The sequence below is a fragment of the Prionailurus viverrinus genome, chromosome E2, assembly GCF_022837055.1.
Source record: "Prionailurus viverrinus isolate Anna chromosome E2, UM_Priviv_1.0, whole genome shotgun sequence".
In the NCBI taxonomy this organism is placed as follows: domain Eukaryota; kingdom Metazoa; phylum Chordata; class Mammalia; order Carnivora; family Felidae; genus Prionailurus; species Prionailurus viverrinus.
The window spans coordinates 19,590,748-19,614,721 of NC_062575.1; the positions used below are offsets into that span (position 1 = coordinate 19,590,748).

General features: G+C 50.0%; 4 protein-coding genes and 1 pseudogene across 7 annotated transcripts in view; 2 read left to right on the forward strand and 3 right to left on the reverse strand.

Moving 5' to 3' along the window:
- GFOD2 (glucose-fructose oxidoreductase domain containing 2) overlaps nucleotides 1-10,765 on the forward strand; it is a 32,386-nt gene extending 21,621 nt beyond the window's left edge. For 2 of the 3 annotated variants that reach the window (XM_047835302.1, XM_047835301.1), the window contains exons 2-3: nucleotides 6,016-6,361; nucleotides 9,218-10,765. In XM_047835302.1, the coding sequence (XP_047691258.1) occupies nucleotides 6,103-6,361; nucleotides 9,218-10,116 (1,158 nt within the window). In that variant the 5' untranslated portion in view covers nucleotides 6,016-6,102 and the 3' untranslated portion in view covers nucleotides 10,117-10,765. The remainder of the gene's footprint in view (nucleotides 1-6,015; nucleotides 6,362-9,217) is intronic. The other variant, XM_047835303.1, reaches the window with a different exon arrangement.
- A 1,660-nt stretch (nucleotides 10,766-12,425) lies between these two features.
- Nucleotides 12,426-13,138, reverse strand: LOC125152826 (60S ribosomal protein L17-like; annotated as a pseudogene).
- Nucleotides 13,139-16,278: 3,140 nt separating this feature from the next.
- On the reverse strand, nucleotides 16,279-18,246 carry CE2H16orf86 (chromosome E2 C16orf86 homolog). The gene is made up of 4 exons (XM_047835308.1): nucleotides 18,004-18,246; nucleotides 17,483-17,715; nucleotides 16,902-17,119; nucleotides 16,279-16,798 (listed from the first exon to the last, which is right to left on the reverse strand). The coding sequence occupies exons 2-4, from the start codon at nucleotides 17,704-17,706 to the stop codon at nucleotides 16,389-16,391; spliced, it is 852 nt and encodes a 283-aa protein (XP_047691264.1). The 5' UTR covers nucleotides 17,707-17,715; nucleotides 18,004-18,246; the 3' UTR covers nucleotides 16,279-16,388.
- Nucleotides 18,186-21,991, forward strand: ENKD1 (enkurin domain containing 1). Its single transcript, XM_047835305.1, has 8 exons — nucleotides 18,186-18,271; nucleotides 18,506-18,612; nucleotides 18,709-18,903; nucleotides 19,458-19,630; nucleotides 20,635-20,760; nucleotides 20,863-21,026; nucleotides 21,127-21,263; nucleotides 21,361-21,991. The coding sequence occupies exons 2-8, from the start codon at nucleotides 18,528-18,530 to the stop codon at nucleotides 21,519-21,521; spliced, it is 1,041 nt and encodes a 346-aa protein (XP_047691261.1). The 5' UTR covers nucleotides 18,186-18,271; nucleotides 18,506-18,527; the 3' UTR covers nucleotides 21,522-21,991.
- PARD6A (par-6 family cell polarity regulator alpha) lies at nucleotides 21,971-23,787 on the reverse strand. Of its 2 annotated transcripts, none has more exons than XM_047835307.1 (3): nucleotides 23,639-23,787; nucleotides 23,041-23,263; nucleotides 21,971-22,794 (listed from the first exon to the last, which is right to left on the reverse strand). In XM_047835307.1, the coding sequence occupies exons 1-3, from the start codon at nucleotides 23,699-23,701 to the stop codon at nucleotides 22,046-22,048; spliced, it is 1,035 nt and encodes a 344-aa protein (XP_047691263.1). In that variant the 5' UTR covers nucleotides 23,702-23,787; the 3' UTR covers nucleotides 21,971-22,045. The 2 variants fall into 2 exon arrangements, with proteins under 2 accessions (XP_047691263.1, XP_047691262.1); XM_047835306.1 differs by having other exon boundaries at nucleotides 21,971-22,797.
- Between the last annotated feature and the right edge of the window lie 187 nt (nucleotides 23,788-23,974).

Here is a 23,974-nt window from a genome sequence, read left to right on the forward strand (position 1 = left end):
TTAAAGACCTAAGTAAATGGAAAAGCATACCGTGTTCATGGATCAGAAAACCTAATATTATGATGACAGCGTTCCCCAAATTGATCTACAGATTCAAAACAATCTCTACCAAAATCCCAGATTGAACCTAGATTTTATAGGAAAATGCAAAGGACCCAGAATAGCAAGAACAATATTGAAAAAGAACAAAGTTGGAAGACTCACACTGACTTCAGAACTTACTGTAAAGCTAAAGTAATCAAGACAGGGTGGTACTAGCATAAGGACAGACAAATTGAGCAGTGAAATAAAATTGAGAGTCTGTATATAAACCCATACATTTATGGTCAACTGTTTTTCAACAAAGATATCAGAGTCATTCAGGGGAAAGAATAGTCTCTTCAACAAGTGGTACTGAATAACCTCATGAGGAAGAATAAAGTTGGACCCCCCCATACCTCCCAAATCCTCCATCCCCACTATCCCCTGCCACTAATTTACTTTCTGTCTTCATGGATTGCCTGTTCTGAACATTTTCCATAAATGGAATCATACAATAAATGGCCTTCTGTGACTAGCATCTTTCACTTAGCATAATGAAGGTTCATCCTTGTTGTAATTTGTGTCAGTACTTCATTACTTTTTGTGGTTGAAGAATACTACATTGCATGGATATACCACATTTTGTTTACCCATTCAGCAGTTGATAGACATTGGGTGTCAACTTTTTGGCTATTAAGAAAGATTTTCCTATGAACATTCATGTACAAGTTTTTGTGAGATGATATGCTTTTAATATGATATAAAAGGGTCCAAATAAACAACTGTTCTCCACTATTTAATTTTCTCAGAAAGAAAAAGCATACTCTTCATCAGTTACTCTGAAGCCATTTTTGTGATTTTGAGTAACTGTCTCCCCAACTTTTAGTTGATTTATACCTGACAATTTTGCAGAGTGTTCTTACTCTGTTATTTAAGTATGTGTTTTGAAACCCATTTCTCTTTGAGATAATCTTTGAAAGTGACCCTGTACAAAGCTAGACCTGTTTGAAGATTTCTGGATCATGCAGGACCTTATAAGTCATACTGAAGAATCTGGACTTTGTGAAGTGTTTTGTTTGTTTGTTTGTTTGTTTGTTTGTTTGTTTGTTTTAAGGATCCATTTTATTTTATTTATTATTATTATTATTATTATTATTATTATTATTATTATTATTTAGAGAATGCAAACGGGTGAGAGGGACAGAGGGAGAGAGAGAGAATCTTAAGCAGGCTCCACACTGAGCTTGGAGCCTGACGAGGGGCTCAATCCCACAACCCTGGGATCATGACCTGAGCCAAAATCAAGAGTCGGACACTCAACCAACTGAGCTACCCAGGCAGGTGCTATTTAAGAATCTGGACTTTATAGAGGCGCTTGGGTGGCTCAGTCGGTTAAGCTTCCGACTTTGGCTCAGGTCATGATCTCACGGTTCGTGAGTTCGAGCCCCACGTCCGGCTCTGTGCTGACAGCTCAGAGCCTGGAGCCCGCTTCGGCTTCTGTGTCTCCCTCTCTCTCTCTCTACCCCTCCTCAACTCGTTCTCTCTCTCTCTCTCTCTCTCTCTCTCTCTCTCTCTCTCTCTCTCAAAAGTAAATAAACAAAAAAATTTTTTTAAAGAATCCGGACTTTATAGTGAGTCCAGTGAGAAGTCAAAAAAGGTTTAAAAAGGAAGGAAGTGATGTGATCCCATTTGCATTTTAGAAAGATCTCTTTACAATATGAGGATTAGATGAAGGAAGGAAAGGATGGAAGGAAGAGAGATAAAGTAGAACGTTGTTGCAGTCATCCAGGAGAGTGGTACTCGGGGCTAGACTAGGGCAGTGACAGAGGGGATAACAATGAAGGGATGGATTTAAGAGATAATAAAGAGATAGGGTCAATAAGACTTGATGAGTTACTTGTACGGGTAAGAGAATAGAGAAGTTATGGATGATGGCCAGCTTTCTGGGCTAAAGAATTGAGTTGATGATAGTAACATTCCATAAGAGAGAGAATATGGAAAGAAAATGTTTGAGTGAGGGTTTATGATAATTATTAAATGCTGACCATGTATACTTGGCTAGGCACTTAAAACTGGACCTCACTTGGGGCACCTGAGTTGGTCAGTCAGTTGAGCGTCTGTCTTTGGCTCGGAGTGTGATCTCATAGTTGGTGGATTTGAGCCCCACATCAGGCTCTGTGCTGATAGCTCAGAGCCTGGAGCCTGCTTTGGATTCTATGTCTCCCGCTCTCTGCCCCTCCCCCACTCACACTCTGTCTCTCACAAATGAATAAATGTTTAAAAACAATTAAAAAAAAAAAACTTGACCTCATTTAATCTTCAGAAGACCCTGGGAGCTAAATAGCATTAGGCCTGTTTTACCCATGAAAAGAGTTGCATAAGAACTGGTGAAGCCAGAATTTGAACTCAGGTATCTCTGAAGCCTTCACTTCAGGTGCTCTCACCATCTCACTTTACTCTTTCTGTTCAGATTTAGTCATGTGGTTGTGTGGGTTATGGAAACTATAGAACATCAGTGTATATTCAGGAGTAGAATATGTGGGTGTGAAACTCTGGAGGGAAATCTGGGCTTATTCTGCAGATTTGGGAGTCCCTGGTATACTGATAAAACTTTGGACATGAGTGGAAAGAGTATGTGGAACAAGAAGAAAAGAAGACACCTATGACTTGAACCTCAAAAACCTAATTGAAGGAGCTGGGAACCCCAAAAGTGGCACTCAGAAATGACCAGAAAGGTGGGAGGATGTTGTGGATGGGGAGGGAAGAGATGTATATCCCTAGTACTTGGAGTTACTAAAGGAACACCATGTCTCCTTTAAACTGTAAATAGGTTGGGGCATCTGGGTAGCTCATTCGGTTAAGCGTCTGACTCTTGGTTTTGGCTTGGGTCGTGATCTCTTGGTTCATGGGTTTGAGCCCCCCATTGGGCTCTGCGCTGACAGTACAGAGTCTGCTTGGGATTCTCTCTGCCGCTCCCCGCTTGCTCTCTCTCTCTCTCAAAATAAATAAATAAACTTAAAAAAAACAAAATAGGTGGACTCTGATCTGTGAGGAGATGCAAATGAAGCAGTGTTATTGTGGATTAAAGTAGAACAGCAAAGTTGTGTGTTTGGATAAAACTTCTTAAAATTTAGGATTTGTGGTGAGCAAGATCAGTGGTAAGGTTTTTAAAAGATAGTTGGAAGACTAAGGGAATGTAAAGTGTTTATAAAATTATTATTTAAAATAGGGCGCCTGGATGGCTCAGTCGGTTAAGCGGCCGACTTCGGCTCAGGTCACGATCTCGCAGTCCGTGAGTTCAAGCCCCGCGTCGGGCTCTGTGCTGACAGCTCAGAGCCTGGAGCCTGTTTCAGATTCTGTGTCTCCCTCTCTCTGACCCTCTCCTGTTCATGCTCTGTCTCTCTCTGTCTCAAAAATTAAAAAACAAAACAAAACAAAAAACGTTAAAATGGTACAGCCCCAATGGGAAACAGTATGGTGGTTCCTCAAAAACTTAAAAATCTACAGTATGATCTAGCAATTCTACTTCGGGGTATAAATGCAAAAGAATTGAAAGCAGGATCTTGAAGAGGTATTTGATCACCCATGTTCATAGCCGCGTTATCTGTTGTAGCTAAAATACAGAAGCAACCCAAGTGTCTGAACAGATGAATGGTTAAGTAAAATGTGGTATATACATATGGAATGGAATATTATTTGAATTTAAAAGGGGAGGAAGTTCTGACACATGCTAAAACATGGATGAACTTTGAGGACATTATGCTAAGTGAAATAAGCCAATCACAAAAAAACAAACACTATGATTCCCCTTCTATGAGGTACCTAGCATAGTCAGAGTCATAGAGACAGAAAGTAGAATGGTTAGAGCACCTGGCTGCTGTCAGTAGAGCATATGACTCTTGATCTTGGGGTAATAGGGTCTTGGGTTTGAAGCCCATGTTGGGTGTACAGATTACTTTAAAAAAAATATAGATACACACACACACACACACACACACACACACACACACATACATACAGTGACTAGGGAAAGGGACTGGAAAGAGGAGTTACTGTTTAATGAGTATAGAGTTTCAGTTTTGCAAGATGAAAAGTTTTGGAGGTAGGTGGTGGTGATGGTTGCACAATATGAATGTATCACTGAACCTGTACACTTAAAAATAGTTAAGATGGGACACCTGGGGGGCTCAGTAAATTAAGTGTCTGACTCTTGATCTCAGCTCAGGTTATGATCTCAGGGTTGTGAGTTCAAGCCCCGTGTTGGGCTCTGCACTGGGTGTGGAGCCTACTTAAATTAAAATTTGGGGCACCTGGGTGGCTCAGTCAGTTGAACATCCAACTCTTGATTTTGTCTCAGGTCATGATCGTGCAGTTTGTGGGTTCGAGCCCCATGTTGGACTCTGCACTGACAGAGCGGAACCTGCTTGGGATTCTCTCTCCATCTCTGTCCCTCCCCTGCTCGTTCTCCGTCTCTCTTATTCTTCCTCTCTCTCTCTGTGTCAAAATAAATAAACATTTAAAAAGTTAAAATTTAAAAAATGTGTTAAGGGGTGCCTAGGTGGCTTAGTTGGGTTAGCATCCGACTTGATTTCAGCTCAGGTCATGATCTCATAGTCATGAGATCGAGCCCCTTATGGGGCTCCCCACTGAGCATGGAGCCTGCTTAAGATTCTGTCTCTCCCCTGGCCCTACTCCACTCCCCAACTTGTGCTCGCTCGCTCTCTCTCTCTCCCTCTCTCTTTCTCTCTCTCTAAAAAAAAAAAAAAAAAAGTTTAAGATGGTAAATTTTATGTGTATTTTACCACACACAAAAAAAGAATTTAATTTACTATGAAAAGAAAATGACAGTGACACAGCTTCATCCCTTTATATGACTCAGTGGGTATGGAGTTACCATTGACCTAACACACAGCCAGAGTGGGTACTACTGGTTTAGCAGAGGGGCTGCTGTATGGGGAAACCTGATACCCTAAGCACACCTAAATCTCATCTTGGTTTCCAAGAAGACTTTTGTTTGTTTGTTATTTCATTTAATAACCCTTGTGATCAGAAGGAAAAATTCCACAGTAAGACATATTCATTGTATAAAATTTGGCAATGTTTGAAAAACAAAATTCATCCATAATCTCATAATTTGAGTAATCATTATTAAATTCAGGTGTATTCTGGTCCTTCTAGTGTCATGTGTGAAATATATTTACAGATAATTTTATAGATATCCTTATATGTTTTCATTCATATATATTTATTTTTTTCTGTGCTTTAAAAAAATGGATATCATACTTCACATATTGTTTTGTTTTCCCTCTTTTCAGTGAACATATGGTGATGTCTTACAGGTCATTGAGGGCTTTCTATCCCCTTGGTTTTCAGTGACTGCATAATGTTATTTATCTTACCCATTACTGTTATTCAGCATCTAGATTGTTTCCCAGTTTTTCACCTATCATAGCCAATGTTGGAGTGAATATCCTTATACAAAAAATACCATTTTAAACTTCCTGTTACTATTATTGCCAGTTTGGTAGTTGAAAAAAAAATTTTGTTTGTTTCTAGTGAACGTTCTCTATGCTGGCTACCATAAACTTTTAAATTATAATCTGCACAGCACTTAGGTAGTTCTCTTCCAACTTGTATTGGTTTTTGTTTCCCACTCCTCTTTTCCTTTTTCTAATCTAATATCATAGAATCATGAACTTTTACAGTTAAGGCCCTGATGGTTAAATGATTGGACCAGAGTCACACAAAACATTAAGTAACAGAACAGAGATTTAACCCAGCTTTACTCATTTTTCATTTTTCTTCCTTTCAGTAGATGTATATTGCTAATATCCTTAAGTCTCTATGGGAAAAGCTTTTGCAGCTTTTCATTTTGGAGCAGTATTTCATTTGTGCTTTTGTGGCAGAGAACTTGTTGCTTCCAAATAAGTCCAGAAGATAGCCTCGGCTGAGTATGCCATCCACTAATAGCCAGTATAATGCTTGCTGTTCCAGGAGCCATGTTTGACCAGGACTGTGGGAAGGTCGTATTCATGCTGGAGGCTCTTGTGAGGAGATGAGTTGGTGAACAGAGAAGCCGGCATGAAGATGCTCCCAGGAGTGGGCGTGTTTGGGACCGGCAGCTCTGCCCGGGTTCTGGTCCCACTGCTGAGGGCAGAAGGGTTCACCGTGGAGGCCCTGTGGGGGAAGACTGAGGAGGAAGCAAAGCAGCTTGCCGAGGAGATGAACATCACCTTCTACACCAGCCGGACCGATGATGTCTTGCTGCATCAAGACGTGGATCTTGTGTGCATCAATATCCCCCCTCCACTCACCCGGCAAATATCTGTGAAGGCTCTAGGTACGGATAGTCAGACGATAGCAAGAGTAGGATGTATCTCCCTCTGGGTGGTGTCTTGTGTGTCACTGTTCTCCTCTTGGGCCTCTGTGGTCCTTCTTGGGCTTTGGTCTGCAGGTAATGGTACTCTGGGACAACACTCACCCTTAGAGCCGTCCTGGGGAGGGCACACTGGGGGTGTTACAGCTGTGGAAAGAAATGCTCGAGGCTTGCCTGCCTCCCATAAGTAACTCCCTGAGCAAAAATTAAGCATATGCCAAGAGTTGTCTTGTCACAGGGACCAGAGATCATTACACTTCATGCAATGTAAAGTTGGCCTGTTTGAAGTCGGAGTTCAAAGACTTGGGCAATGGGAAATTGTGACTGATGTATTTGTTCTTCCATTTCCGTGGCACGTAGCACCTCAGAAAGGATGGAGAGGAGGGTGTAACGAGGCTGCCATTTCCCATGTTTTGTCAGTCCTTCACTAGATTGAGTGCACACCCTTCCTGCCACATTTTGCAATCTTGTGTTCCAGAAGTCAGGAAGGCCCTCGGACAGTGCTGGGCTTCCCTGACAGGATCCACAGGACAGCCAGCTCACATGTCTGCCCCCTTGGGAAGCACAAGGCAGTATAGGGCTTGCTGAGCTGTTCTCCTGCAATTCCTGTTGGGCATCTCTTCCCAGTCAACTCTGGGCGACCTTTTCTCTTTTTCTAATGTAAATCAGAATCTAATTTAGTAGGAAAACAAGCCAGTAAATAGTCATCCAGCATGTTTGTTGTTGTTGTTGTTGTTTGGTGTTTGTTTTTTTAATGCCTTCTAGGTGCCAGGCACTGTCCTGATGTCATTCAGGACATTCAAAGCAGTGTTGGATCAGAGCCCTCCCTGCCTTCAGATTTCACAGTTCAGTTGGAGAGACTAGAGATAACACACATTACAAAGTAAATGAGACAATTCAGGTAGCATATAATTAATTGACAGAAATTATTTTTTTTTTTCAACGTTTATTTATTTTTGGGACAGAGAGAGACAGAGCATGAACGGGGGAGGGGCAGAGAGAGAGGGAGACACAGAATCGGAAACAGGCTCCAGGCTCTGAGCCATCAACCCAGAGCCCGACGCGGGGCTCGAACTTGCAGACCGCGAGATCGTGACCTGGCTGAAGTCGGACACTCAACCGACTGCGCCACCCAGGCGCCCCGACAGAGAAATTATTTAATGAAGGTGATAGGAGCAAAATATTTCTCTGATGCAGTCAGAGATCTCTGGGCCCAGAAACTGGTATGCCACTAGGCTTGACCACTCCTCCTGGACACTACCATGATGGAGAGTCCAAGCCACTGCTACTTGTTTCCCTTGTTCTGAGGAGAAGAGAATGTCTGTCACCTCTTGCCTAATGCATTGGTAAGGACAAACGTTCATTGGAGTGAGTAAGAACATGAGTGTCTGGTTGTTGATTTGGGGGCATGTACATTTTGGCCAAAAATTGTAGATGGTTTGTCTTTTCCAGAGAGCACTCTAAGGATGTGTGACACTGGAGCTATTCACTGGACACTAGATTCTTAGGAGGGCAAGTAATGGCTTTCAGACTGAGTTTAGAAGTAGGCCTATGCCAACACTTTAACAGAAGGCTAATTCAGGGGGATCAAGCTATTGTGGTCACTTGACTTCCTGCCATCCCTGTGACATGAATACAGGCTGGTGATGCCAGGTGTATCCAGAGGCAGAGTTCTAGAGGCTCTCAGTCTGCTTATATATTAGGGTTCTCACAGAGACCATTGCCAAGCTGTGTAGGAAGAAAGAGGAAATCCCAAGTTCTTTGGCTACAAGCCTGCTGTTTTCTGGTTCCTGGTATAGGAAAGCACCAGACTTTGGGTCTTTTAATACAAATAGGAAGGACAGGAATGACCAGAGGCTTCTGGAATCTTATGTCCCAGCCCTCAGTGAAGCAGGGTCATCTGTCTTCTCACTGTCAGGAGGAAGAGGGTGTGAATGAGTCCTTGGTCTGTTCTTATAGAGACACACAGTCCCAGGGTCAAGTTGGCGGGACTGGGAGAGCCATGTCAGCTGGACCTGCCTTGAGGCACTGCCCACTCAAACCCCAAAGGAGTCACTGAGCATATTGTGACCATGAAGTTTACTTCCTGTGAACAAAGAGGTGCTCTGGGGCACTTCACTCCTGGGTAATCTGGAGAATATGAGCTGGAGAAAAGATTGCAGCTTGAAATTTGTTCACCCTCCAAAAAATCTGAGCTAATAAGCACTCAGCATTCATGCTTTTCCCACTCCCTGGAGACAAAAATCAGTTCCCAGCTTCTCTCATCTCTCCTTTGGCTTCCTAGCAGGAATGCTAGATAACTTTAAAAAAAAATTTTTTTTTTTAATGTTTATTTATTTCTGAGGAGACAGAGACAGAATGTGAGGGGGTTAGGGGCAGAGAGAGAGAAAGACACAGAATCCGAAGCAGGCTCCAGGCTCCGAGCTGTCAGCACAGAGCCCGACACGGGGCTCGAACTCACGAGCTGTGAGATCATGACCTGAGCGGAAGTTGGTTGCTCAACCGGCTGAGCCACCCAGGCACCCCATAAAATTACATATTATACCTCCTCTCTTTACTTGCCATTCCTGGTTTGCACCTTCTACCTCTACTCCTTTCATTTTCCCTTAAGAATTTACTCTTCATTCTGCAGTCTATAGCTTGTTCTCCAGTCCCAGTCACCAGGTACCATTTTTATCCAAGCTATTGCCTTTCCTCTTGTCCCAGGCCACCATCTGATACAGGAGGCTTTTCCGAGTTCATTTGCCTTCAAGAAAATATTTTTTCCTTCATTGTAAATCCCTTGGAACTTTCAGACTTTTTGGTGTGTTTTATTCTCAGGTATTGGGAAGAATGTGGTTTGTGAGAAGGCAGCAACTTCGGTGGATGCATTCCGGATGGTGACAGCCTCGCGCTACTACCCACAGCTGATGAGTCTGGTGGGGAATGTGCTGCGCTTTCTGCCTGCCTTTGTGCGCATGAAGCAGCTGATAGCGGAGCACTACGTGGGCGCGGTAATGATCTGCGATGCGCGCATCTACTCAGGCAGCCTGCTCAGCCCCAACTATGGCTGGATCTGCGACGAGCTTATGGGTGGTGGGGGCCTACACACCATGGGCACCTACATCGTGGACCTGCTGACCCACCTGACTGGCCGGAGAGCTGAGAAGGTGCATGGGCTGCTCAAGACCTTTGTGAGGCAGAATGCAGCCATCCGTGGCATCCGACATGTCACCAGTGATGACTTCTGCTTCTTCCAGATGCTCATGGGTGGAGGCGTGTGCAGCACGGTAACACTTAACTTCAACATGCCAGGTGCCTTTGTGCACGAGGTCATGGTGGTGGGCTCTGCAGGGCGCCTTGTTGCCAGAGGAGCTGACCTGTATGGGCAAAAGAACTCTGCCACACAAGAGGAGCTGCTCCTGAGGGACTCACTGGCTGTGGGTGCAGGGCTGCCCGAGCAGGGGCCCCAGGATGTTCCACTGCTCTACCTGAAGGGCATGGTCTACATGGTGCAGGCCCTGCGCCAGTCCTTCCAGGGGCAGGGGGACCGCCGCACATGGGACCACATCCCTGTTTCCATGGCCGCCTCGTTCGAGGATGGGCTGTACATGCAGAGTGTGGTGGATGCCATCAAAAGGTCGAGCAGATCTGGGGAGTGGGAGGCCGTGGAGGTGATGACGGAAGAACCTGATGCCAACCAGAACCTATGCGAAGCTCTCCAACGGAATAACCTGTGAGCCTGCACGTGGGCTCCCTGCCATGGGGCAGAAGGGATGGGAAGGGACCAGAAGGATGAGACAGGAGGTCTTGGCCATTGCATACATAGTGTATTTCATTTCATGAGTCAACTTGGGCAGGGTCCAGGTGAAGCCCCAGGTGGCCTTGGGGAAACACCCCCTCCAATGCTCAGACTTGGAGGGTGGTGGTATAGCTGAGGGCTAGCAGCTCCCACAGTGTAGCCAAGTAGAGCTGCCCCCAGGTCTCTGCATAGTCATGCTGGTGAGCAGAGCCAGCAAAAGCTTGACTTGGAGGCTGCTTCAGCCTATTTGTGGCCATAACTAGGTGAGAAAGCACAGCAAGGACCCAGCTTGGCTGATTCCTCAGGCCTGAGGGAAAACGACAAGCCTTGTTTTCATGCCCTTCCTGGGCTAGAGCATCTCAGGAATGGTGAGGGCAGCAAGCCATCCCTCAGGGATCCGTACCTGCCCTCCTTCCCATATGCCCAGGCTGCCCCTTCCCTGGCAGGAGGGAGTGGGTTCTTCATTGGGTGAGCTCTCAGGGGCTATTGACCTGGGGCAAAGGGTCCCTGATTTGGTGGAGAGGAGACAGGGAGAGTTCTGGAATATCTGATAAATATTAATAAATGAGAAAGTCTGACACTATGGCAATTGGTTGTTTGGTAAGTTCTGTTTCTTTAATAATGAGAGGCTTGTTTATTGTAGTTTGTTTATATTTTTCTCTCTCCTTGTGGCCACAGCAGATCTGGCCTGCCCTGGATCCATCATGGTCTGGTGGGCATATTCCCTTGTGACAGAATCCCAGGAGTCCTCCAAGGAAAAGTCTTTTCTCAGGGAACAAGACTCAAGACTTCCTTAACCTCAAGACTTCCCTGACCTGGTAGGCAGGTCAGGGAGATAGGGAGAGTTTAAGGCCTTCCCGGGCTGAAGGTCAGGAAGAGTTCTGTTCCTACAACCATGGATTTGGCTCCGGGAAACCCTGGGAGAGGGGAGGTGAGAAGTGGTCCTGGGGAGCCTGGATGCACTGCCCTTGGAGTAGGTACAGCCTCACGCTGCCTGACCTAGATAGCCAGTCACCAACCATGCTTTTTATTAACTATTCTACACTGGGACTGCCTTTTAACGAAGTCAATCAGAGGTGAGGTGGGTCGGGGGTTCGGGGAAGTGGACACATACACCCCCTTCGTTTCCTCTGCCAGCCTGCCAGGATTAAGCCTAGACTGAACTCTTCCCTTCTCTAAACTTCACTCTCTCTGCCTTGCCCTGGGCTCCTTGCCAGAGAGAGAAAGGCTCAGGGAAATCTCCCTCTTCTTGGCACCCTTTCTAGAAGTCAGTAGGCCTATTTTCCTGTGTGTGGTCCTGATTTAAAACTTTGTCCTTGTGAGCTAAAATAACAGTGACTAGTGCTGGGGAGTGTGCTTACTGAATGCTCCTCCCCCGGAGACACTTCACACATATTTCATTTGATATCCAAACCACTCTGTGAGGTCCTACTATTAATATTCTCATTATTCAGATCATGAAACTGAGGCAGAGAGGGGCAAAGTTACTTGCCTCCTGTAAGTTAAAAGTGATGGAGCCAAGGAGGAGCATGGTCAGGGTCATCTGACTACAGAGACTGACCCTGAACTACTCTTTCCCCAGCACTTAAAGATCTCAGAGACTGAGTGCCCAGACATTGCCCCTCCCCGCTCAGGTCCTGCCCTCCAGGTTACTGCCTTCTCTGTGCAGCAGAAATCTGTCTGCCCTCAACTAGGAGAAGGAAAGACTACAGAGAGCCCTGCGAGGCAGGATGCTGGTAGAGTTCAGAGAGGCTGTTCCCTTCCTCCTGACTCCAGGTCAGTCCCTCTGTGTGTTACTAGGAAGATGGGATCCCTCCTAAATTGGGGGATTTACTAAGAAAGCTCATGCACCTTTCCCAGTTGTACCTGACTCAGGTTTACTGCCCCACAGTGGCATTTCTTAGGTTTTATAGGGCTCTACAACAAATCCCTTGTTGACAAAGACAGGTTCCCAGAATTCCTAGGGCAGAGTGCAGTGGGCTTGGTGCACAGCTACTTTTGTGAGGGCCCTGGGGTCCTCTGTTGGTACTCACTAGAGCCTAGGTCCATGGCCATCCTTCAGACATCTTTACCATTATAAATTTCTTGGGTTGGTCCTGGGGAGGAGATGTACCTTAAAATGGCCCAAGTGCCTGTGGCCTAGAAGTCAGCAGGGTTCTGGCCCTCAGGATGGACTGTGCCTGCACGTGGGTTCAGGCTTGTCCTGCACCGCCCCCTCCTGGAGGAAAGCAGCATCACCTCCCAGGTCCCGTTTCCTAAATTTCAGGACCTTCCTGGAGTCAGAGTGAATGAAGTTTTTCCAGGCTTCTGAAAATGGAGTTTGTTTTTCCTCTCTCTAACAACAACCAGAAAATAACTTACTTTTTTTTTTTTTTTTTGCTTTTATTTGCACTTATTTTATGCAGAATTTACTCCCAGGCCATAAGTTTGTTTCTTCTGGGATACCTTTTTTTTCTGTGCAACTTCCTCTTCTGGTTTAGGAACAATCTGTTTTTTGTTTTTGTTTTTCAGTAAGGATCATCTCAATGTGGCAGGGAGAGCTCATGTATGGATTAATCTGACCACGAGCCCTGTAAGTTCTATGCCACATCTTGGGGGCTTTGTTCACCTGAATGTGCTCAATGACCAGAGAATCTACATCTAAACCCTTAAGTTCAGCATTGCTCTCTGCATTTTTAAGCATGTGCAATAAAAATTCAGCACTCTTTTTGGCCACCAACCCTGTGTCCAGCCCCACTGTTTGGCCTGGGTACAGCTACCAACTCCACCATTGTAGCGACAGAATGGCACACACTGCTTCTGCAAAGTGACATCTTTCAGATACTTGGTGGCTTTTCGGATGTATATATCCTTGATTACCTGGGAAGTTTCACATGTGTTCTTAAAGTGAACACAAAGATTTGAACCTTTTGTTGGCATGATTTTGTCAGGTATTCCAGGTCAAGTGAATAGCGAACCATTTTCAGAGATCACCTCAGGCCACTTACAGGAAGAGCCAGAAAAGAACTTTCAAAATACTTTTTGCTTATTTCTCAACCCCCCAACCAAATGTAGGCCTCATACTCACTCAGACAATCAGCAGTCTCCTCACCTCCCTGTTCCCAGTCTCCCTTCCTCATTCTACCCTTCTCACTGCTGCCCACATGACCTCTCCAAAATATCAGGCCAAGATCCCTCCTTGCCTGCACCCCTTCTCATCACTCCCAGACTTGTCTAACCTGGTCTCCTGATGTCCATGCCTCTGCTTCAGCCATGCTAAATGGCCCTCCTGAGTGAGGCTGACTTCTATACTAGCAAGGCTTTGTGTCTGGTGTATCCCCTGCTTGGAAGGCCACCCAAATCTCCTTCAAGAGTCAGCTGAAGGGCTGCCTCTTCATTGCTTCCCTAGGCAAGACAGCAGTCCCAACACCCACACCCACCTCAAGGTCCCACAGCCTTGGTCCTCTGCTCTTCTGTGATACCTGTCTCCTTGCATCCTACTCAGCATTTCCCCCTTAGATTGAGCTTCTAGGAACAATAGTAGTTACTTGTTCCTTTCTGTGGCTATTGTCACCCACCCTGCTTTAGGAAAACCTATCAGGTAATAGACCTGCAAATATAGATCAGTTCTTTGCTGGTTACTGAGTATTTCCTGTGCCACTTGTTGGAAGAGAGGAACAGAGTTTCCTTGTCAGTGCTGGCCTGCGTCAGGCCTTAGCCAGAGTTTTCAGGTCCACAAATCTACAGGGTTCAGGAAAGGGTGCTGACTCCCTGGTGCCCAGGGTGTGATTTCATGCAAGGCCACTTCTCTCCAGGTCTCTCCTCCCTCAGCTATAAAGTGAGGCAGTCAACTCAGTTATGTGAAGAGTCCTTTACCTCTGAGAAATTCCAAAGAATCCATGCTCATCCCTATGGACAAGATTTGGTCTGCATGGTCCCTGTGGACACTATCTTCTGGGGTGGTTCAGTCACTAACCAGGGACACGTATGGGCAAAAATGTACTGACCCCATGACTTGCCCTGTAGTCTGTGCCACCAGGCCAGTGAGCTTCCAAGTGATTCCTAAACATAGAAGCAGCCTGGGATGATGCACATTTTTTCCTACTTCTATCTGGGCTTGCCCACCCTATCCCTTCCAATGACCTTGCAAAACCAGTATTCGAGGGGCCCTGCACATGGTTCTGGACTTTGGATGCCCTCAGCCTTTCATTTTTTTTTTTTTTTCAACGTTTATTTATTTTTGGGACAGAGAGAGAGCATTAACGGGGGAGGGGCAGAGAGAGAGGGAGACACAGAATCGGAAACAGGCTCCAGGCTCCAGGCTCTGAGCCATCAGCCCAGAGCCTGACGCGGGGCTCGAACTCGCAGACCGCGAGATCGTGACCTGGCTGAAGTCGGACGCTTAACCGACTGCGCCACCCAGGCGCCCCAACCCTCAGCCTTTCAGATCCTGACCTGCCCTCTGTGACTTCCTCAGCTCCCCACCCCCACCTCGGTCTCCTTATCTTTGTGTCTTTTATGGGGGCTCTCCACTAGATGGGTGCAATGCAATGATGTATGCCCTTGGGGAGTTCACAACCTAGTTCCAAGAACAGTTCTAACCCACAACGGCAGTAATATGTAAATGCTATGACATAGGGCAACACTGGGTGCTGCCTGGCTCAGCACGGAGTAAAGTGCCCGAGTCTTCAAGGTAAGAGTGCACTAGTCAGGTGGAGGGGTAAAGGAATGAAGGCACTTTAGGCAGGAGAAGGCCCATGTGCAGAGTGAAAGTAAGAAAGTTGTGGCTGGTCAGGGACTTATAGAAGCCATTGAAAAGTTATGTTTTGTTTTGTTTTTTAAGTTTATATATTTTGAGAGAGAGAGGAGGGGAGGGGCAAAGAGAGAGGTAGAATTCCCAGCAGGCTCCGCACTATCAGCCTGGAGCCCGATGTGGGGCTCGAACTCCCAAACCGCAAGATCAACCACGAGATCATAACCTGAGCTGAAAGCAAGAGTCAGATGCTTAACTGACTGAGTCACCCAGGCGCCCCGCCACTGGAAAGTTTTTAAGGCACTTGGAGCAAGAGGAGCAACATGCCAGGGAGAAGCAACACCATCAGGTTCAGGTTATGTGTGTACCAGGATCAGTGGGGTGGATTGGTTGGGGAAGGAACCACAGGCAGAGAAACTAGTGAGCTCTCACCGGGGAATAACTGTCCCAAGGCAAAAGTGCTGACTATGAGATATGAAAGGTTCTCAATCTAGAGGGCACATTCACCAGCCTTGATGCCTGATTAGCTTGTAGGAGTCAATGAGCAAAGAACAGGATGGGGTCTGGGGTGACACCCAGGATTTTGGCTTGAACAATTGTGTAGATGAGACACAGGAGGGAAAGCAGATTGGAGGGAGGAGAAGTTACTCATTTAATTTTAAATTCTTTATGTTTAAGGTATCTGAGGTACGTTCAGGAGGATGAGGAGGCGGCACGATACGAGGGTTTCCAAAGTGGCCAAACTGGATAATTTCAGTTATCCAGTGGCTTGGCTGCAGGGCTCCAGGAGAACATTCACATCCACCACCACCCCTGGCTGCTAGGAAAAAGTCACAGATGCCTCTGTTGGCAGGGCCACTCTGGGGGCAAAGTCTGGTCCAGCTGTAGTCCCCAGTATGTGGAAAACATTCCAAAGACACCACTCTTGGGGCAGGCAAATGAACTCTGACACCTCAGTGGGAGATCCCAAGTATTGATCCCCTGAGGTCAGACCAAATGCAGGCCCCTTCCCTGGAAGACAGGGAGCAAAGCCAAGCACCTGATTCCTGTGGCCTGACAGTCCCTTTCCTTTTTCTGCCTCGTTTCTCCCTTATCACCTCTCTCTGCATCCCCACTGTTACCCTATCTGACCTTCAGGTTCATGTGAAGAGCCTTTAAATGCACAGAACTAGGCCCCACCCCTGCAGATTCTGATTCAGTTATGTCTAGGATAGTGCCCAAGAACCTGTATGTTTGTCAAGTTCTTGGATGATCCAGGTGACCAATCAGGCTTCACACCCTGCCCCCACCTTCCCAGCCTCTCTTCAGCCATCTATTTTGGGAAATCATGAAGTCTGAGAAAAGGAAAAATGTTTATTTTCAGTAAGTCCAAGGCCCCAAGTAGGGAGAAGGGCCAAATTTCCCCCTCCTCCTGAGGCCTAGGCTGCTGCTCTGGTTTGGGCTTGGGAGAAGGGGAGACTCCAGTGGAGGCGGGAAAGTCACTTGTACTGAGGAGAGAGTGGAGGTACAAGTGGGGCGGCACAAACACTCAGCATCTTATCGATGTCCACCTGGGTTGACTTATCCACCTCAGCCTTGAGGCAGCCACTGATCCCCAACTTGGGCAAACACCCTGGCTCTTCTCCAACCTCCTCTCCCAGGGGAGCCAGTGCATGGGTGGGGGACACGAATGTACTGGGGCAGGGCAGAGTGAGGCCTGACCCCAGCTCACCTGTCACGGGCAGCAAAGCCTGCAGTTGCTCCACACCTGCCTCCTCGGGGACCAGGGCCAACTCCAACTCAGGCTCCACGTCCACCTCAGCCTCCCTGTCCCCCTCCCCTGCCTGATTCAGCTCAGGATTACAATAGTTGATGTACTGGTACAGGGGCCGCAGGCGCTGGGCCTTTCCTGCAAACAGCCAGGGCAGGGCAGGGGCTGGAGCACCAAGCTGTGCCATGACAGGGGTCCATCAGGCAGGAGAAAAGGGGAGGGTCCAGGGGCTGCCACTCACGCTCCAGCCCCAAGGTCTCTGGAGGTGCAGACACTGTGCTGGCCACAGCTGGGAGCACTGGAGCTCCCAGACTCTTGCGCTTCTTGGCTTTTTTGTGCTGTTTGGCAGATGGTGAGGGCTCAGTCTGGCTACCCTCTGGCTCCTCCCTCTGCGGTGGCAGCCCCTGTGGCATCTCAGCTTCAGCTTTGGGATGGACTTGGTGGCTAGGCCCTGGGAGGCTGGGGGACAGGAGGCCTAAGGAGCCAGCCTCCAGGTTTGGCTCCTGTGCCCTGACCATAGGGAATAACCCTGCCTATTCACCACCCCCGGCCCAGATTCTTGTCCCTTTCCTGGTCAGCGAGGCTCTGGGCTGGACAGGGAACTAAAGCTTATGTGAGCTTAGTACCCTACAAGGCCTGAGACCCCTCCTCTGGATGCTCCCTATGCCAGGGTTCCTCCGGGACAGAAGGAGTGAGGAGTGATGGTGGTGGCAGGAGATAAGGATGCACTATGTAAGAGTGCAGGATTTAGGGATCCTGCTGGAGTGTGAGCCCACCCTCCCCACCAGCCCTATAGCTCCTTCCCTCTGAAAGCCCCCTCACTTGACTGGCTTCCTCTTCGGACCAGGACTGGGCCTCACAATGGAGGCCATAGGCCTGGGAGGGCCTCTCTCCTCTAGTGACTCCACCTCTGGCTTGAGCCTCTCTTCCTTCAGCTTGAGTCGTTCCTCCTGGAGCTCTGGCTCTGAGACTTGGACTGTTGGGCACTTGTCTTCACCCAGGGTCTGGCAAGCCTCATAGTGTGGTACCAGGCACTGGTCTGCCATCACTGGACACTAAGGGTGATACATAGGTAACTGGTCACCAGGCAAAGGACACAGGGATCAGTAATTAGACACCCGAGGAGGAGCTTGTCCTGGCATTTAGGGGGGCCTCGCACAGAGTTTGGCCTCCCAGAGCGCCGCGGACAGTCGCTTGGAGACCACAGCCTGACGGTCACCTTGGAGGTCTAAGCGTGGCCGCCAGGCGACTCTACGAGCTGTGCCTGCCCCACGGCCGTCCTCTCCTGGGACCCTGGCCGCCTCTCGACCCCTGCTGAAGCTACGGCTGCGCAGGGTCAGTACCTCCTCGACGGTTGCTTTCGGGGAGCGGAGCGAGGGGCCGGACCTGTGGACCTGGCGCTGACCCCAGAGACCGGCCGGGCGGCGAGGGCAGGCGGGTGGAAAGGGTGCCTGACCGTGGCTCTGTGCCTCACTCCCCAAAGCTGGAACTACAAGCCCCAGAAGGCTTTGCGCCAGGGGGCCTTGGCCCCTGACCTCAGGGACGGAAATTATTGTTGCCCGGCAACAGCAAGCCCGTCGGGTCGCAGCAGTCGGCGGCAAAACTGCTCCGGTGAGCCCCTTGTCAGAGTGTTGCGGGGAAGGGGTCGCGAACGAAGCAGGGAAGTGGGTTAGGAGAGGAGGCGGCGAGCGCTTTGCGGGGTGAGACGGCGGGGCAGAGGCAGGGAATGGAGGGGCACCGTTGGGGTCAGGGTCTGGGTCCAGAATCCGGGAGGAGGCACGGGGCTGGAAAAGGGGCCAGGGGTCGGAAATGTGCAGCCCAGCAGGCCTCGGTACACCGTTGCAGGGTGACGAAGGCGGCAGGCGGCATGTGCGAGGGCCCGTCCCGTATCTCGGGGCCAATCCCCCCAGACCCTACGCTCTTCCCTGACTACTACCGGCGGCCGGCCTCGGGTGAGTTAGGGGGTGGCACGGCTGGGTGAGGCCCGAGTGAGGGTCTGGCTCTGATCCACCACTGAGCCTCGCGCTCGGCCCCATCTGGCTTCTCAGCCCAAGGGCGCCTTGAGGGAAACGCGCTGAAGCTGGACCTGGTCACTTCGGACCTCGACTTGGACGCCACCCCTCCGCGCGGTCCCCGCATAGGTCCTGGAGCCAGACAGATCCTGGACCGTGGCAGGCATGGCGTCGGAGGAGTGCTGCTGCAATTTGGGGGCATCTCCCTAAGCCCAGGGGCCTCTTCCAAGAGTAAGTTCGGATACAAGGGGCAATGAAGCTAGTACGATGAGGTCAAACGCTGAGATCAAAAGCGTTGCTTCTCCTTGCTAGATTCTGGGCTCAGGGTTTGCCTCTCTGAGTGTCAGTTTCCCCAACTATGAAAGGAGGGGGAAATGCGCTACTTCCTCAAAGAAGAGGACTGAATGCAGTAGTCCCTGGGAAACCCAAGCTCAGCTTAATGAATTCAGGCATCAGCAAAACGTGGTCTGTTGAGTGCCTACTGTGTGCCCTCTTTATAGGTGCTAGAAGAACAGTAAACAAGTAAAGAGATGGCTATGATAGACAAAATGATTAATGGTCTACTTCACAATAAAAATGTAGAAAATAATCAGGGACAGAAGAAGGTAATGACTATGTCAGGAAGGGAACAAAGTGATGAGGCAGAGTATGTGTATACTGTTTTAGATGGAGAAGTCATGGACATCTTTCTGTAGGAGGCAAGGTGTGGGCCTTTGTATGAACTGATGGGAGTTGGATCTCATGGGCTGTATGTAGGGCAGAGTCTGGCAACATCTTTTTCCCAGGGAAGGACCCTAAAGACTATGAGAAGGAGAACCTGAAGCGGATCAGAGAGATCCAGAAGCGCTTCCGTGAGCAGGAGCGCAGCCGGGAGCAGGGCCAGCCCAGGCCCCTGAAGGCTCTGTGGCGTTCACCCAAATATGACAAGGTGGAGTCCCGGGTCAAGGCCCAGCTGCAGGTACCTGCCTTGGAGAGCCAGAAGCATTGTTCATCTTGTTGACCAACAAGCAGTTATACTCTGATCTGAGTTATGGAGATGAAAATCACAGAGGACTAGGGAAACAGGGGCTAAGAGATAGCCGGCCTGCTGCAGAGTCGGGCTGGGGGCTTCCTCAGGAGTGGTGATGGCTTGGGTCATCCTGAGAGACAAATAGGTATTAGGCAAGGGGAGAATTGAAGAGAACCATTCTAGTGAGATGGAACCTCACAGATAGAAGTCCTAAGACCAGAGGGAGTATGCGCAGTGGGATGTTATGTTCAGATCAATGTGAAGGGAGAAGAGCATGAGGTTAGGCTAAGAAATCAGCTGGACCCACATCATTTAAAAAAAAATTTTTTTTTTCAACCTTTATTTCTAAGGGCAGTGAGAAGGGCAAGTGCAGGGGTATGGTGGTGGGATGGTCTTGGGTAGATAGTAGTACCATTTCTCTGTCCAGGGTTCTCAGAAGGAGGAGCAGAATTGAGAAAAGAGACAATAAGGTCATATGTGAATTTGTTGAAGCTGAAGCATTTGTGGGATTCCCAGGGGGTAGGAGTGTATCCAGGAAGCAGATGGAGAGTCAGGTCTGGATCTGAGGAGTGAGACCCAGGAGTTATTGAGCATTGGGCTGAGGACAATGATACCAGGGAAGTGACCCTGGATTTAATGGCTTGGAAGCCAGCTGTGAGTGACCTTGGTGGGGACAGAGCCAGGAGGCTTGGCAGGGAAAGAGAAAAAGAATGGTAGTCAAAAGCCAGGACTGAGGTAGAAGGAGGAATGGTTTGTTGTTTTCTTAAAGATGTGAGAGACACACATATTTAAATGCTCATGGATAGAAGTGCTTCTTCAAGAGGGAGGAGGCCCATAGGGCTAGATACAGAGAAATATCCTCACAGGCAGAAGGAACAGAAGCTCAGCTGTACGGCCAGCTTAAGACTCTGACCTCAGCCTGGCTGATTCCTCTGCTATGCCCTACCCTCCAGGAGCCCAGCCCAGCCTCTGGAACAGAGCCCACCCACTTCCTTCGGGCACACTCCCGCTGTGGCCCTGGGATCCCACCACCCCGTGCCCCCAGTCCTCAGCTAAACCCACCAGGCCCCAATGCTAAGGTGAGAGGATGTGTGGGGGTCGGGAGGTGGGGCAGGGATCTTGAGGGGTTCAGGAGCACAACACAGTACTGTCTGCCCCATCATGCTTGCCATGTCCTGCAGGGGCCAGGCCTGGATGTGGACTTCATTAGCCACAATGCCCGCACTGCCAAGAGGGCCCCCCGGCGGCATTCCCGCTCCCTGCAGGTCCTGGCACAAGTGCTGGAGCAGCAACGGCAAGCCCAAGAGCACTACAACACCACGCAGAAGGGCCACATACCCCATTAGTAGGTCCCACTGCCCAACACCCAGGGTGAGGGGTTCCTGTGGAGGGTGGGAGAAAACCTACGCCCTGGGACCATCAACTCTGAGCCTGTGCATCCACAGCTTGTTGCAACGCAGGGATCTGTGGCGGCGGGAGGCTGAGGCCCGCCAGCATAGCCAGCCGGACCCTGCCATGCCCCCTGGTCACACTTGCATGCCTGAGAACCAGCGGCTGGAGACACTGAGCAATCTGCTCCAGAGTGAGTCCATAGGCAAGAGGTAGGGGGGTGTAGATGAGGAACCCACTGGGGACCACACACCCCTGCCCAACACTCACTCTTCCTGGATCCCTCATAGGCCAGAGCCAGTTGCTACGTGAGCTGGTGCTGCTGCCTGCTGGGGCAGACTCACTGAGGGCCCAGGGCCACCATGCTGAGCTGGACCAGAAGCTGGTGCAGGTAGAGGAGGCCATCAAGATCTTTTCCCGCCCCAAGGTCTTTGTGAAGATGGATGTCTGAGCCCTTTTGTGGGGGCGCTTATGGGGGTCCTCAGTGAAGATTGCCACACAGTTGCAGAGGGCAGGATCAAGCCCCATCATAGAATGGGGGTCCAAAGACAGGAGCAGTGGTGTGGGCAGTATCCCCAGAGCACTCTTCCCAGCCACCGGTGGCTGTAGAAGGGCCAGCCCAGCCTCTTAATCCCTTTGTCAAAATTAAACCTTTTGTACACAATGGGGTTTGTTTCCATAAGAGCTTTTCTTACCCTAGAAATGCAAAGCCTGGTGTCCCTCCTGCTGCTCAACTGCAGGGAGGTCTCTCTGTTGTCCTTATCACTCCTGCCTCAGGTCCAGGGCAGGAGGCAAAATTGTTAGACCATGGAGGATGTTAGGGCTGGGACACAGAAAGACCATGACTGCATTTGTAGAAAACTTTTAATGTTCCCCAGACGAAGAGGCCCCTGCGAGCAAGCTAAAAACCCCCACTGAGGAAGTCCCTGCCATGTCTCAGCAGCCTGGAGTGGCAAGGGGCTGCATCCTTGCCTGTCAGAGGCTAAAGCCACTACCATCTCCTCTCATGCTACTTCCCCAGCCAGCGCTGGCCTGCTCTTGATCCAGGGAGGGCAGAGAGCTGCGGGCACTGGGAAGTAGGGGGCCCTGGCGCAGGTCCCAGCATGGAGGCCCTTGAGACAGCCCATTGGAACAGGGAGGCTGGCGGTTCTCAATGACCAGATCACTGCTGTCATCGTCACTTTCGGCCTCAGCAGGCCCAGGCCCAGCAGAGGGAGGCCCTGTCAGACGACCAGAAGCCCCACGCACCACATTATTGTGCTGATTGGCTGGCTTGACAGTGACAATGAGGTTGTGGCTGTTGGCGACCATCATGTCCGTCACTTGGTCCAAGGTCTTCCCAGCGACCTCAATACCATTGACCTCGAGGATCTCATCACTGACTGCCAGCAGCCCTGTACTCTCAGCCAGGCCCCCTCGTACCAGGCGGGAGATGAAGATGCCTGGAACCCGTTCCAGGCCCTGGGGAGCTACACGTACACTCATGCCATCTCGGATGTAGAAACCAAGGGGACGGTCAGAGCCATGCTTGTGCAGCCGCACCCTTCGGTGTGTCTCAGGCAGTAGGTCCACATCTATGACTGAAGAAACCTGGCGGAAATCTTGGGGCAGGCTAATTAGCAGGGGTGGCCGGGTGCGCAGGGGTGCCACTGGCCGAAGTAGAAGCCCTTTCTTGCGCCGTTGCAGAGAGTTGGAGGCAAAGGCCAGGCCACTGGAGTCGGCTTCTGCTGCAGGAGAGGGGGAGGGGGGCGCTGAGATCAGAGACTCTGCTCTCCCACTTGAACCCTTTTCCATCAGGCCCAGGCCTGGGGAAAAGGGCACTGTAGCTATTTCCTACCACTTGGAGGTCAGGGCAAGGGCAGGGACTGCAGAGGGTGAAGCCTGGATGCCCTGGGCATGGACTAACCCTTGTAGACCTGCCCTGCTGTCCTACCCCACAGAGGCTGCCCACTGTACCCCATCCTCCTCACCCCGCTTCTGTACTAGCAGGCGCAGCGGTGGGGGCCCGCTGGCCAGGGCCCGGTGCAGGCTGTCGTCGTTGGTGAGGGGCAGTAGGTCGCCGTGAGCATCTGTATAGCCAAGCAGCACGTCCAGGCCCGGGATCTGGTGCACTGCACGCAGCAACCGCGAAAATTCTTGGAAGCCACTCACCGAAGCGCGGGGCAGCGCGAAGCGTCGGAACTCAGCATCAAACTGGAGGCAGGGGGTGGGTGAGAGGAGAGGTCAGCACGGAGCCCGTGCCCTTTCCCACCACAGGTCCGAGGGTGTTAGAGGTCGGAAAGGGCTGTCGCAACAGCTGCAGCCTTGCGCCCAGACCTCAGTTCCAGTACAAGGGACGCTGTCCAAGGTCTTCTCCCCGCCCTCCAGGTACCAAGGCCACAGGACTCTAGTGGCCGGCAGTGGAAAGGAGGATAGATGGAGGAAAGCGAGAGGAAAAGCCAGAGAATGGGACATGAATGATGGAGGCGAGAAAAAGGTGGTGGGGACTAAGGAGCCAGGAAAAGGGAGAATAAGGGAATTGGAAGCGCCTAGGGCCGAGGCCGGAGCCGGGGCCAGAGGGGCCCTTACTTTGCTCTTCACCTCGACGATGTTGTCTGGACTGCGCGCCGGAGTCCTCTGCGGCCTGGCCATGGTGGGGCCGGGCGGGCTGGGGACGGTGCCCCAGGCGGCCCGCGGAGGCGCAGGTGCACAGACCCGGCCTGCCGGCCCGTGCTGCCCCGCCCCTGGCGGTAGCACTCGCCCCGCCCTCCCATCCTGACCATGACGTCAAGGGGGCAGCGACAGAGAGTGGAACGTGGAGTCTACGTTTCCTAGGAAACGGAGATGGGGATGGAGGCGTCTTCTTTTGCTCTTACGTCATTACGCTACGGTGCGCAAGTCTCTGGAGCCTGGGGGCGGGGCGTG

Coding starts and splice junctions, on each gene's coding strand:
- CE2H16orf86 (XM_047835308.1), bottom strand. CDS start 17,706: ATGGCAGACCAGTGCCTGGTACCACACTATGAGGCTTGCCAGACCCTG. Junction 17,120..17,482: donor CCGAAGAGGAAGCCAGTCAA/GTGAGGGGGCTT, acceptor CCTGTCCCCCAG/CCTCCCAGGGCCTAGCCACC. Junction 16,799..16,901: donor AGAGACCTTGGGGCTGGAGC/GTGAGTGGCAGC, acceptor GGCTGTTTGCAG/GAAAGGCCCAGCGCCTGCGG.
- ENKD1 (XM_047835305.1), top strand. CDS start 18,528: ATGTGCGAGGGCCCGTCCCGTATCTCGGGGCCAATCCCCCCAGACCCT. Junction 19,631..20,634: donor GGGTCAAGGCCCAGCTGCAG/GTACCTGCCTTG, acceptor CCTACCCTCCAG/GAGCCCAGCCCAGCCTCTGG. Junction 21,264..21,360: donor ACTGAGCAATCTGCTCCAGA/GTGAGTCCATAG, acceptor GATCCCTCATAG/GCCAGAGCCAGTTGCTACGT.
- PARD6A (XM_047835306.1), bottom strand. CDS start 23,701: ATGGCCAGGCCGCAGAGGACTCCGGCGCGCAGTCCAGACAACATCGTC. Junction 23,264..23,638: donor TCGTCGAGGTGAAGAGCAAA/GTAAGGGCCCCT, acceptor CCCTGCCTCCAG/TTTGATGCTGAGTTCCGACG. Junction 22,798..23,040: donor CCTGCTAGTACAGAAGCGGG/GTGAGGAGGATG, acceptor CCTCTCCTGCAG/CAGAAGCCGACTCCAGTGGC.